The sequence below is a fragment of the Bidens hawaiensis genome, unplaced genomic scaffold, assembly GCF_021521415.1.
Source record: "Bidens hawaiensis isolate Kalapana, Puna unplaced genomic scaffold, B.hawaiensis_p1.1 tig00002186_1, whole genome shotgun sequence".
Taxonomy (NCBI): Eukaryota; Viridiplantae; Streptophyta; class Magnoliopsida; order Asterales; family Asteraceae; genus Bidens; species Bidens hawaiensis.
In genome coordinates, this window is record NW_027491117.1 from 1553244 (window position 1) to 1568581 (window position 15338).

General features: G+C 29.7%; 1 protein-coding gene across 1 annotated transcript; it reads right to left on the minus strand.

Moving 5' to 3' along the window:
* Positions 1 to 1039: 1039 nt before the first annotated feature.
* On the minus strand, positions 1040 to 9367 carry LOC143609858 (zinc transporter 3-like). The gene is made up of 3 exons (XM_077084501.1): positions 9299 to 9367; positions 1693 to 1842; positions 1040 to 1352 (listed from the first exon to the last, which is right to left on the minus strand). Exons 1-3 carry the CDS (start codon positions 9365 to 9367, stop codon positions 1047 to 1049), a joined length of 525 nt encoding a protein of 174 aa, XP_076940616.1. The 3' UTR covers positions 1040 to 1046.
* Positions 9368 to 15338: the final 5971 nt, after the last annotated feature.

Consider the following 15338-nt stretch of genomic DNA (forward strand, 5'->3'; position numbering starts at 1 on the left):
TATTAAAATTATAAATATTTGTATTCAGCTTTAATTCTTTAAAATTGTAGAAATTTTGTTTTGTGTTTTTTTTCATGTGTCGATTTCAACTCGTTTGGTTATGGGTTGTGCGCTGTCCCAAACTCTAAGATGGATCATGTAATAAAGTTAGGAACGTGTGAAATGTCAAATGGCTAACGAGAGCCGCATTGTTTAATCTTAGGTCATTCAAGATTCAACTTAAATTATTTTATACATAGATTTATGCTTTTATTGCGATTAAGTTATATTTATAGTCATAAACTTCTTTGAACTTTCTTTCCTTAAAATCAACTCCAACCAACCCCCCTCTTATCTTTTTTGAACTTCTGTAATGTGTTATTTGGTGATTATATGGATTTCTACTTCTCTTAACTTTAAACCATGTTTTAATTAATTAATTAAAGCAAACACTTATATAAATTAATTATAAATATAAATGATAATTAAAACAATATATTTGTAAATAAAATGCATATTCAAATTGAAAAAAAAAATTAAATGTAAATTACATCAATTCAAATTTAAATATCTAGTAATAGTTGGATGATCATGTTGTGTAAAATATTCAATAAAATTCAATCAAAAAAATGCTTACGAGCCAAAATATTAAAATTTATATCGTAATACTAACGCATAAATATAAAAATAAATACTAGTTATCACATGGAAATTTTAAGACATTACATGTTTAATTTTTTCTTTTCTCTAATCTCATCTCTTCTTCAAAGGGAGCATCAATATTTTCCTATATTTTGACAGATCATATTACCCTAAATTTAGTTGACATATTAGCCTTATTAAACCTTCTTTGACCATCTCAGTGTTTAACTTTATTTTAGTTTAATTTTTACTTAAAATGTTCACTTATTAATTTATTATCAAAATATTACAACTGAACTTATCACTTCACCATGATTGTTTTAGATTAATCTCTACTTTTAATTCATGTAACACATCAAGTATTTGGCAATCTTAACCATATACTCACAACTCACAAGCCAAGTAGATTTTACACACATCAAGATTCAAGCCCATATGGCTAGGAGAGACATAAGGCCTGCACCAAGGAAAAGAGAAACATTGGAAGCAAGTAAAAGGATCTTATTATTTTGCATCCTAGGATTCTTAAAATCCGGTGAAAGAAGGTCGACAAGCGCCATATAGATCAATATCCCAGCTGCCGCAGCATCTAACACACCCTCCACGATAAGCGCTTTTGAACCGTTCTCGTCATATGCGTTGCTCACCAATATCCCAACAACAATCCCGCTTGGAGTCGTGAGGGCGAAACAAGCTCCCATCACCATTGTAGTAACTGACTTGATTTTTGCCTACAATATATGCATTTGCATCATATCATTTAGGTTTCATAATCATTATCATTGCTTGATAACATTTAGAATTAGGCTTACTGAAGTTGTTCTAAGATTATTTATTTAATAATAATAACAAATTATGATTCAGATATTAAGTTATAAACTAAACATTTTATTTTTAAATAGTTTTTGTTTTTATTTTTATTTTTGTTATTGTTTGTGGTTTTTTTATTAGAACATACTTATTGACTGATACATATTATTCGTTCTCTTTTAACCGAATTGTTTTAGCTAACTAGTTTTTGCTCCTACACAAGAATTTCCGGATCCATTATTGGTTAAAATTCGTACGTACCTGAAAGATGTTTCCTCCAAGACCTAATCCTTCAAACATTTGATGGAAGGACAATGCGGCAATAAGCGGTTTTATTGTTTTTGGGCTTTTAGAGGCGCCCAACGATAATCCTATGATCACTGAATGAATGATGATCCCCAGTTCCAACACCTAAAAGTTAAAAACATAACGTAGTTGTATATGAAACCTTAGGCAATTGGGGTTTTTCTTTTATTAATTGTCTAGTTATTTGATAGGTTGCAGATAGTCACGACAAGAATTATTTTATTGATGTCACTATTAGAAACGTTTAGCCGTTCGGTCTCAATCAACCGTCAAATACATAAGTAATACATATTATATTATTATATAATTAACACAAATTTTATTTCGTTACCATAAAAGTATAAAACATAATTTTTGAATTTTAGCACATTTATTTGCCTTGTATATATATCATCTAGTGCGGTTATTTTGGCACTCAAAGTTGTGTAGGTCGTTTGGTTTCTGATTTGCTAAAACTTTAAAAGGTGATGGTATTATATATAATCTATAAAATGACAGATATAATTGATGCACATTGTTAAATGTACAAATATAATTTAAATCATTAGTAGTTCACGTAATAGTTTGTAATTTCGTTGTAATATTTTGTGTTCCCGGATACTAGCGTCTTTAGTATGTGTTAATGAAAGTTGTCATTAAATAAAAAAAAGAAATAGTTCAGGTATATATACAACTAGCTTTCGAATCCGTGTATTATATGAGATTTGTCAAATAATAAAAATAAATGAGGTCCGTTATTTGAAAGAAATAAATAAAATTAAAGGTAAAAAGAAAAATAAAATATATTACAAATAATAGTCTAAAATCTCAAATACAAATTCGAAAAAATCTCTTTAGATACAACATTTTACAAAATTGTTTAGACCAATTACCCATGGATAGCTATGATGAATGAAATGAGAGATTAGAGAATTAAAAGGAAATTATAACCCATATGTCAAAAGTTGTTTTGATCCATAACCTATGGATAAGAAGGATAAATAAGATGATAAATTAGAGAATTAGAAAGGAAATTATAACTCGTTTGCCAAAATTATTTTGACCAATGGCCCATGGATAGTTAGAATGAATGGGATAAGATTAAAGAATTAGAAAGGAAATTATAACCCATTTGTCAAAATGGTTCACCAAATTACCCATGGATGAATGAGAAGAGAAATTAGGCCAAGAATAAATGTGAGATTGCCACATCATGTTCATTACTTTCTTTTATTAGTTTAGTTAGATTAGATTAGATGATGTGATATGTTGTTATATATTTAAAGATTATTAAGATGTTATGTAAGAGCATTCGTAGTCCGTTCCCCATCTCCATCTCTATAATTACACTAAGGGGGTGTTTGTTTTTTCTTCAAACATCTTCAAGGGAGCTAATATCTGCACGCGCGCAGACATTACCCTTGAAGACTGTTTGTTTTTTTTCTTAAAACAGATCTTAAGTTATCTTCTTTCATCTTAAAAGAAAAGCAAAGAAATCTTGCTTAAAACATCTTCGCAAAAAAATCATACTCTTATCCCTTTGAAGCCACCCTCTCATCCACTCCTCCCACCACCGTCCGCCACCACCACCCACCGTACGCCACCACCACCATCCCCCACTGCCACCGTCCACCACCATCCACCGCCACTACCCACCGTCCGCCGCCACTACCAGCATCCACCACCACTACCCATCGTCCGCCACCACCACCACAACCACCATCCATCACAGCCACCACCAATCACCACCGTCCACCACCCACCACAACCGTTCATCACCACCACCGCCCACTGTCGGACGCCATCACCGTCAACTACCACCGTCCACCACCCACCAAAACCGTCCATTACCACCACCCACTGTCCACCACCACCATCCATCGCCACTACCCACCGTCCGCCGCCACAATTTTGTTATTATATTTTCTATGTAACTTGAATAAATGACTTCTATCTTGTGAGATAAGTTTGACAGTTATGCAGACAATATCAGCTTATAAAAACAAACAGTCTTATATTTTCAGCTTGCAGATCTTCAGACCACATCTTCAGTTGCAGACATGAAAACAGATGAAATCAGCTTGCAGACAGTTTATGTCTGCAAAAACAAACAGCACCTAAATAACACTACATTTCTCTCTCACGTTCAATTATATAATATTTTTTTATATATTTTTCATTAATGTTTCCTCTACTCACAACCAATTTACCTATTCTAATAAAGTAAAATAACCGTGGACCAATGTCAGTTTGTGTTTAAATCTCATAACTTTTTTCCTCCAAACTAATAACTATGACATAGATCCATAATTAATCACTTTCCTTTTACACTCCATTTATGTTATAACTATAACACGATTAAATTATTCACTTTCCTTTAAACTCTATTTTATTATATATACCATACATTTTTATAAAAATAAATATTTATAAATTATAAATATATGCTTTAAATCTATCCATTTATTTTTTCAGTTAATTTACTAAACTATATATATATATATATGTTAAGATGTAATAATATTACTATTCACTTTTATATATAATAAAGTTTATCATAGTCAGTTTCTTGGTTTTTTTTATCAATGATTGTTTCAGGTTTTTTGTGGAATTTAAATTTGATTGTTACGGGTCAAAAGTTGGTAAATAGATTGTGTGGTACAAGTTAACTACATTTGGCTCAAAATTTGTTACGAGCCAAAAAGGGAATATGAGTACTTTAAAAGTTTGAGAATGCAAGTAGATTTATCATCAAATTTGTTACGGGTTCAAACTTTTGTCTTGAAAATGTCAAACAAATGAAAGTTAGAATTTTAAACGTGATTTAGGTTTAGAATTTATTTTTAATGACATTTTTGGAAATAATGAAAAGATTCGGGATTTAGTTAATTGACTATTTTCCCACAACTATTAAATTTAAGAAAACGTCACATGCTACCTCTAGGCCTACCAATACTTCTAACTTTTACCAAATTTGAAACATTTGTGTCAGCATGGCTTTTCCTTTAATGATGATTAAAATGTAGTGTGTGAAACACGTCTTATGATTAAGTGAAGCAAAACATTCACAAAATTGAACATGTTAACGTGTTATTTTTATGGGTTGTCATTATGGTAAAGTCGAGAAGCCCCTCAAAATTATAAAAAAATATTTTTATTGTGTAGCTCATAACTATATTGTATGAAAATTCTTTTTTAAAATTGGTTCATAACCAAAATTCTTTCAATTATACACACACACACACATGATATCGAGAATCAAATTTCCAATAGATGGACCGTTCATAGGTATGTTTTTGCATTTACGCTATTATTATTATTATTATTTTATTATGTTCATTTTTAAAAAAAAATTATTTTCTGATATAAATAAAATCAATTTATGTACACATAATATTCATATAAGTATAGATGTAATCATTTTTCCATATACAGTATGTACTTATTTGCTTTATTTATAATTTATTATTTGGATTATCTCGTGTGTTACACGGGTTCTAGAGCTAGTTTAACAAATATTAAAAAATAAATAGGGGCAAACAAAGTTTCCTTAAATTTACAAAAAATCATTACATTTTTTCTCTTCACACTATAATTTACACTCACAACTACTCAAAACCTCACCATATAATTTTGCAAACTCCCCTTACATGCTTTTAGGGGTTGGTTTAAGAATGCTCTTTGATTGTTTGTTATTTGTTAATGCTATTCATTGCCCAAGGATTTCTAAGGAGTTAAAGGATAGATTATATATATATATATATAGAGAGAGAGAGAGAGAGTATAGAATGAAAATCCATTTAAGTTGTGAAAACTCGCGAAAACCCTGTGTAACATCGTTTTTTTTGTTACATGTAATATATGTTGTTACATTTAATACAAAACATCGAAAACATAAAAAATGTTTTGCTATTTTTTTTACTAATTTTTATATATGTTTTCAGGAGAGAGAAAGTGTAAATTAACTTTTACATTTTGTATTAACTTTAATTGTGGACCACAAGATTTAATCTTTAATTAAAAACATGTGGTTGAGAATGAGTTTATAGAGTTTTCACAACTCAAGTGGGTTTTTATTCTAACCTAACTCTATATATATATAGGGTAAGGATCTAAGAGAATCATTGGCAAATTGAGAATTTTGAGAACCATTTTGGACCACTAAAAAAAGCTCTAAAAAATATTTAAAAAATTATAAAACAAAAAAAAAAACGAAAATTTTAAAAAAGTAAAAAAACCAAAATTCTTATATTTCATTCCGGTTTCATTAAAAAAACCGATTTTTTTTTCTTTTTAATTCGTATTATACCTATACACATATGTATACTTTCATTTAATGTCTAGTTACGTAATGTACACATATATACATTATCATTTACCTTAAATTATACATATGTGTATAGGAAAAAACATGTGTACATATTATACATATATGTATAATAAAAAAAATCGTTTTTTTTTTCTTTTTAATTCGTATTATACATATACACATATGTATACTTTCATTTAATCTCTAGTTACGTAATGTACACATATGTACATTATCATTTACCCTAAATTATATATATGTGTATAGGAAAAAAACATGTGTGTACATATATGTACATATTATACATATATGTATAATTTAGCTAAATTGAGAATTTTTTTTTACGTTTTTTTAGAAACCGGGATGATAAATAACAACTTTGGTTTTTTTACTTTTCTAGTTTTGTGTTTTTTTTTGTTTTATGATTTTTTTATGATTTAAAATGATTCTCATAGTTCTCAATTCTCAAAAAGTTCTTACATGATTCTGATCATATATATATATATATATATATATATATATATATATATATATATATATATATATATATATATATATATATATATAGGGGAAGTATAAAATGAAAACTCACTTGATTTGTGAAAACTAGTGAAAACCCTATGTAACATCGTTTTTTTTTATTTTTTTTGTTACACACGTAATATATGTTGTAACATTTAATACAAAACATCGAAAACTAAAAAAAAATTGTTTTGCTATTTTTTAACATTTTTTTACTAGTTTTTATATATGTTTTCAGGAGAGAGAAAAAGTTATATTTATGTTTACATTTTTTTATTAACTTTAATTGTGGACCACAAGTTTTAAACTTTAATTAAAAACATGTGATTAAGAATGAGTTTCTAGAGTTTTCACAACTCAAGTGAGTTTATATATATATATATATATATATATATATATATAGGGTTAGGTTATAATAGGAAGTATACTTTTTGTAGGAAAGATAAGAAGTAATCTTGTCAATTGATTTTGAATATGGAGGGTTGAGATTAGTTTAGGGGGAAATCAAGTGTGACACAAGGTAAAGGACATAAAAGGAATAACACATTTATTGACTTTCTCTCTTTACATGCAAGGCACATGTCAAATTCTCCAATCATTTTAAAATGTTCATAACTTTTTTTACGACGTTTTTATTGAAAAACAAATTCACCATAATAACGAGTGTCTTTTTATCTTTTATATGAGTACCATATTGTAATATAAAAATTAAAAAAAAATTAGTGGGTTTTTTACAAATTGTGTTATACAATAGTATTTTTCATTGTGTTTTTTCCATTGTGTTATTTACATTGTGTCATACAATTGTGTTTTTTATTGTGTTTTTTTTTCATAGTGTATTTTTCCATTGTATTTTTTCCATAGTGTTTTTTCGGACTTTTCCGGCGAGGTGGTGGCGGTGGGCAGTGGAGTGGTGGTGGTTGTAAGAGATGAGTGAAGATGTAATTGGGTTTTATGTAAGTGGGTTTTTAAAATTAATTTAAGTGGATTTTGAGATTAAAGTAAGTGGGTTTTGATATTAAAGTATTAGACTAAAATACTTTCATTCCTAGCCTTGTTAGAAAAATCAAACTTCTTATTTGACCCTAACCCTATATATATATATATTGGAAAGGTAATCACACTTACAAAATTATAATTCCTAAGCATGAGAAATCACAACTTGCCCACTTCGTGGCCCGCTTTTTTCTTACAATTTTTTTTTTCTTTTAGCTTATATTTTCATTGTCATTCAATTTTGATATGATAATAAAATGGTCAAGGTCTAAAATAAGATGTCAACTGTTAACTGTTTGATCCCTATAGAATGCAACATATTTGACCGTCAAAAAAAACTTTATATTTTTACTTACTTTCCTTTATTAAGTTTTCATAGATCAAGTCGAAACGTTCATAAATAATTTCCTAAAATCTAAAAAAATAAAAATAAAATAGCAAATTCTCAAAATTTTAGAAAATAACAATGAAGACAATTAATTGCCTTTGCTACTCAATAAATGGTGATTATAACCATTTATTTTGAAATATTCTCTAACTTATGAGCTAATGTTTAAAATTAAATTGTTTATTAGGTGGATAATTTATTTATAGAACTTGTATACTTGGCATCCTATGTGGATAACCTAGTTAAATGATATGTGGAAAAGATATGTTGCTTTAATAGTATAGTAAGATACAAAATTTTATTAACAATCAAGATCTGAATTACAAAAGGCGAGTTGGATAAACAAATACAAATACGAATTCAAAATTTGATGAATGTCACAAGGTGCACTAGACGATCCACGATTGTTATTAACAGCACTTGCAAATGGGCCTACTTCATAACTACATTCATGGGCCTAGTTTCCTTGATGGTTAACCAATGGTGAGCAAGGATCATTCATTACGTTGATCGATTAGCAAATTCCTTTCGTTATCCTCGTAGTTACCTGAAAGATCAGTTAATCTCCTAGGATTGAGATTAAATCTAGATTGACACATCTTCATTGTGATGTGAAAGAAAACATTGATGCCTTCTGGAATCTTCTCCTTCGGCAATTCCAGAATCTTACCAAGCTTACACACGCCTGCGCCAAAACTGGTTTTGCCTTCAGTGTATCGATTATAGTAATAACGTAAAGGTAGTAAGGATAAGGGAACATGACGATTAATACTAACGCCTAATCTATAAAGAACCTAAAATTTGGCAACAAAAAATATTAAAAAGTGTGATCGTATATTAGACTTGGACTCAAAAACTGAATCTTATGATACACATTATTGAATAGCCAGCAGGTTAGAAAAAATATATAAAAAAATGATCTCTTAACTTTAATAAATGCACTAATCCAAGTCACATTCTTAATTTATGATTTACCATATTAGCCAAATGATGATGCTAGGATTTATAAAAACACACATTAACTGAATTTGGGTATTGATGCATATTATGCACACTTAGGTGGAGATTTAAATAAGCGTTTCTATATGTTTGCGGTTCTAAAAAAAATACTTCCCTTAATCATCAAGTTTATAGTGACTTCAATTTGTCGATTAATTTTTCAAATTCCATCTTCTACAAACAAAGAGATTCATGAAATACGCATGAAAAATTCTTAAAATATGTAGTACAACTCTATCGTGTCAAACTAATCGAGAAGAGACAAACATACAAGAAACCTAACAAGTGATGTTGTGTCATATACTAAGAGAGAGCTGAAATCAAATCTCAGAATTTTAAACAGTGTTACCATATTCACTAGATTGTACCTGATGCTTTGTTATGCTATGAACGATCAACATGTTATTAGAGCTTATGTCTTCTTCACTACCCTGCATCATGAAACCGATTACAAGTAAGTCTACTAGATTCATGAAAAAAATCAAAAGCTTGCGATTAAATCAAAATGGATTGCTCTCACACTAATAACTCCAAACAAGATATAAAAAATAAAAGTAACAAAACAAAAACTATATAATGCTTATCATGTGATGATGTTTCTTTTCCTCTAACATTGTCAACAAAACTTTTCCATCTAGGGTTGTAGATGTTGGCGGCGGTTGTGGTGCTAATAATGTATTGAAAGGAAAATTAGAATTAGGTATATGATTCTGTATAAAGTGTTGTGTCATATTTTATAGTTTCTATTATGGGCCACCAAAGAAAAATGATCTTCTTTTGGGCCTACACTACATGTCCATACTAAAATAAAGATAATAAAATATACAAAAAGTTAAAAAGTGTCGCTCCGAGATTTGAACCAAAATCTAGAGGTTCATATTGTGAAATGCTTCCAATAAGCAACATTAATAATCAAATAATAAAATTATATAGTATATCCCATTACATGTATATTATTTGATTGCGCCCCAAAAATTTTTCGACGAGAACCGTGCTTATCTACATGTTAAATAAAAATTTATGTTTATACCTCACATACAAATATAATCTGTATATATACTTATAAGTGTATGTATGTATCTTCAAAATCAAAAACGTATGTATGTATGTATGTAGAAACCAGCTTTTAGCCCTCCGTATTATGGGGTTTTTAACATTTGTGATTTCCAATTTTGTAAATATATATTGTTTTGTATTTTAATTTAATTTATTGTAAGAAAGTTTATAATATGCTTGGACTTATTTTGATCCATTTATGAGCGTTTATGTTCATTTTTAGATGAAACACTGAATGAATCATCTACTTAATGTTTTATATTTATTCGTTTATGTTCATTTAAGTGTATTTATTTATATTCGTTTATGTTTGTTTGTGTTCGTTTATGTTTGTTTACCGATGTTCAATTATGTTCGTTTACCTTTATTAAATTATGTTCGTTTACGTTCATGAACTGTTCATTTAAAATTTTAATGCACGAACATTTAGCCCAGGTTTGTATCTAAGAGCATTTTGATCAAAAACTAAATCAGGTATGCTTTTATAAATTTAAGATAACTTAGTAAAGGGAAGAGAATAACTCCATTTGTTTATAGAGTTATTTTTTCCCTTGATATGTTTATCGTTTTTCACAACCCTTCATGACTCGAACTCGTACCAACCAAACCCGTCCTCAACCGACTTGAACCATCTGTTTTTCCAGGTATAAGAGAACATAAATAGCAATTCAAACCCGTTTACTTATAAATAGGCAAATACTTAAATACGTCTTTTTGTTAAAAGTTAGAAGTAAAGCGGGTTTACCGATTTGTGAATAGCTAAAGTTTGTTATTATTAAAAAACTAATTTTCTAAATTGTTTTATGATTTAGAAAATTGTTATTATAATATTACTTTATTAATTTTTTAAATCGTTTAATGAGCCAGCGTCGTAGGAAAGTTTGTTGTGGTTGTATGACATAATCTGTTTGGAGTGGCATATTAGTGAGTCAAATATTGATTTAAGTAAACATTTTTTTACATGTCTCAACGAAAATCCCGACTTCAAAACCGATATAATTAAATAAATTTGACATTATTACGTTTTCAAATATCACCCAACTATTTATGTAAAAGTGAAAAGTTATCGAAAATGTTAAAAGGAGTGTTTTAAAAACCGGTTTAGACCGACCAGTTCCACAGGTTGAACCGGATTTCGGTGAGCGACCTGGCCTTTTGTATCTGATATATTTGAGCGGTTTTATGGAACATCAAACCGGCCGGTTTTCATAAAAAAACCGGTTTATAACGGTAAACCGGTTTAAAACCCTACCAGATTTTTTAAGTTTTTGGCCTTTTTTCGTTATAAACCGGTTTAAAACCCTACCAGATTTTTTAAGTTTTTGGCCTTTTTTTTGAATATGTTACTTATTTCATGTAATTTTTGTATATTATGATTATAGGTAACTAAAACTTCATATTTATTATTGTTGGAAATGAATATCCTTATACTCTTGTTGATGAGTAATGCGATGAGAGTGAATTTCATCTTTTAAGCGATTGTGAACTCGATGCATGCAACACTCAGTTGGCATAAATCTATTATGCATCTTTATTTTAAAATAACTTTGTTTGAAAATCAAGTGCTTTTGTATTGATTTTTGAACATGAATTAACTTTTGAATGATATTTTATTATGGAATTATGTATTTTTTGATTTTTTTTAGTTAAAGTTGTATTTATATGAAATTATAAGGTAAATTATACAATCTGGTTGAACCTCCCGGTACAACCTGGTTCAACCGGTTATACCATTTTTAGTCTAATCCAGTATGAATAAAATACCGGTTTTTAAAACATTGGTTAAAAGAGTTAAATAGAAATATTGTCATTCAACAGTTTTTCTATTAAGATATAATTTTAAAGAAGTTTGTTTAATATGGAAAGTTATAAATATTTATTATTGTGTTAATTAGTAAATTAAGATCTTAAAAGTTGAATAATAATAGCATCATTTGACACAAAAATGGGTCAAGTAAGTGTCATGTGATATAACTATTGTTTTTGTTAATTATTGTTTTTGTTTATTATATTAGATGTATAAATATAAATAAATAATTGCATTATTGTATTTTATATTTTTATTTCAAAATGATTTGGATTAATACCAAGCATCGCCAATCCCCTCCCTATGCAAGATTATGGAATGTACAATTATTTATGAATGCATTAAATGTCATATTTTTAACGTACTGTATTTTAAAACAAAAGTCTGACAATTGGTTTTGGGTAGGAGGGTCCATATGTTTATTTTCTATTTTTATCGGCTTACTCTCGGTCTTTCAAGGAATTGCTTGGTGCAGAAGGAGATTAGACCCCATATTTTGTTTCTTTTTTGTTTTTTCGTCTCGCCTGTTAGGGTTGGCTAGTCCCTTCTTAGCGTCCCCGCTCACGGATTCCTAAGCCGGTATTTTACCCTGTTACAAAAGCTCGCACTCATTTCACACTCAACTCTTTCACTTGAACCACTCAAGCCACTGTCAGCACCTCACCGACTACATTTGTGGTTCAGTAAACAACCCTCCGTTGTATATATGACACTTTCATTTTAGAACCAAATTTAAATAAAAACCCATGAGAACTATATTAGTATATAAACTAAACTTATTAATATTAATATTAGGTATAGGGGTTTTATTGTATATTTAGTAGGGTTAATATGTAATTATTTATTATATAAACTAGATTTTATCCCCCGTATTACGGGCGTTGTTTTACATTATTTGTTTTTAATATATATATATATATATATATATATATATATTTGGATTTTAATTTTATTTATTGTACAAAAAATTAATAATTAATATACTTGAGGTTTGATAATAAAATGTTTTCACAAATAAATGATATGTTATAATCCGGTTTAAAAGCTATCTGGGTTTAGTGATACCCATTACCTGTTTATTTTCTTTATTATAAAATTGTTTTATAATATCTTTTTTTTAAATAAAATAGGATATTAATTTTTAGTATATCCCTATTTTATAGGATTTTCATATCAAATAATTGGTAAGATTAATTTTTAATTTAATGAGATGTTATAACCCATTTAAGAGCTATCTGGTTTTGGTAAGACCCATACCTATGAATTTGAGTTAAATCAATGAGAGGTCTCTATTTAAAAATCAAGCAATCTGGTGGCTTCCATAAAGGGGGGAGCGACCACATCGCGACACGTAAGATTTTAGGGTTTTCATTTATATAGATTATAGATAGGGAATGATGTTAGGCAAATAATGTTAACGTATTTCCATATTAACAATCACATTCAGTATTTTTAATTCAAGAATTTGTTTGTGTATCATCTTCTTGTTCTTGTTCTATTCAATTGAATTGGGATTTGTTCTTAATTACTAACAATGGTATCAAAGCCAAGGTTTTAATCGATTTGGGAATTTTGTTTGTGGGCGTCCCAGGTTTTAATCGATAAGTTGAGAATCTGTGTGATTAGTTGAATCGATCAAGGGAATCTGTTTGTGAACACCCCATACAGAAGGCGAAATCTTTTAATCAAAATTCAAAATTGGAATCTGTCTTGCATCTTTTGTTGGTTCAGAATCTAAAGGAAAAGAATGAAGGAATCAAAATTCAAAATGGAATTTGTCTTGCATCCTTTTTTGTTGGTTCAGAAGCAAAAGGAAAAGAACGAAGGATTTCTTTTAATTGACCCAACAAAGGGACTACAGAAATCAATTACACAGATTAAATTTGATCGTCAAATTGATCAAGTGGTTGTCAATTTGTTTGGTTGTGCTATTTAATTAAGAACCAAATTGGGTTTTTGGTTCCATGTTACATTGCAAATTAGATAGCAAGGGGGTATTCTTTCTTGATTTTTAAGAAATCATAATCGAAAATTGAAAGCCCACTAGATTATTGATTTGGGATCTCAATTGGTAATACAAAATATTGTGTTGTGTTCGGACAAAATCCGAAGGTATTTAAAGGAAATTGCGGTTATTGGAAATATTGTTTCAAGAAGGGGCTGTTTTTGTTTTGGAAAAACAAAAAAAAAAGGTTTTAAGAATAGTTGGTTTGATTTGTTTGGCAACCGAAAAACCCGCGTATTGTTGTCGGTGGAGATGAACAATTGGTTTTGATTTGCCTTGCAACCGAAAACCCGGATACTATTCTTGGTCGAAACGGTTGGTTTTGATTCACTTGGTGACCGATAAACCCGAACACCGTTGTGTTTTAGAGTAGTTGGTTTGAGTTATTTTGGCAACCGAAAAACCCGTGTATTGTTGTCGGTTGAGACGAACAATTCGTTTTGATTTGCCTTGGGGAACCCGTTTACTACTCTCGGTATAAAACGGTTGGTTTTGATTCATTTTCTGACCGAAAAACCCGTAAACCGTTGTTGAAACAGTTGGTTTTATAAACCGGATACTGTTTGTAGAATTAACAGTTGGTTTTGATTTGTCTTAAGTAGTAAGGAAACCAAAAAACCGGTGAACTGTTGTTATTAAAGGTTGATATCGATTTGATCCGATACTAGTAAAGTTGAAATCAAAGTCGATCCGAAACCGGTGGTAGTCAATTTGTCAAGATTGGGAAAAAGAAAACTCAGAAAAAGGTTGGGTCCAAAGATAAAGAAGTTGTAACTTCAAAGGAAGGAGGGACACCCATGAATTTTAATGCTCTGTGTTAAACTCCACAAATTACACCATTTGGGCTATAAAAATCAGATCGATCTTTAATGTCCATGGAATTTGGGAAGCCGTCGAACCAAAATATGGTATTACAAATTGCTATTTTTATTTCGGCCAAAGAAATTTGGGACGCATTAAAGGTTCGGCATGTTGGAGTTGACAGAGTTAAAGAAGGGCGTTTAGAAACACTCGAGTCAGATTTTGAGTCTCTAAAAATGGGTGTAGACGAGTCGCTCGATGTTTATGCCGAAAAAATTAGTGAGATTGCATCACAAGCAAGCAATCTTGGGCATACTATGAATGACAAGAAACTGGTTCGAAAACTACTTAGTTCGGTGCCAGAAAAGTTCATTCAGATTGTTGTTGCAATCGAGCAGTTTGTTGATCTTGGTGCAATGCCATTCCAAAAAGCCGTTGGAAGATTGAAGGCTTTCGAGGAACGCACCAAGAAGAAAATCAAGGAGGAAGACATGCATGACAAGCTCTTATTCTCCAAAGAAGACGGAAAGAAAAAAGCCAATGACCATAAATGTTAAGGTTGTGGTCACGAAAGTTCAAAGCTGGAAAACAAAGAACGTGGTCAAGGCAAAAATTGGAAGTCATGGAAAAATAAAGGTGGGAAGCACGGTTATCAAAACAAAGATCACATAAGATGCTTTAATTGCAATGAACTTTGGACATTTCAAACATGAATGTCCAAAAGGGGAGAAAAGAGTGG

Coding starts and splice junctions, on each gene's coding strand:
- LOC143609858 (XM_077084501.1), bottom strand. CDS start 9,367: ATGCAGGGTAGTGAAGAAGACATAAGCTCTAATAACATGTTGATCGTT. Junction 1,843..9,298: donor ATAGCATAACAAAGCATCAG/GTACAATCTAGT, acceptor TTTAACTTTTAG/GTGTTGGAACTGGGGATCAT. Junction 1,353..1,692: donor TTGGAGGAAACATCTTTCAG/GTACGTACGAAT, acceptor CATATATTGTAG/GCAAAAATCAAGTCAGTTAC.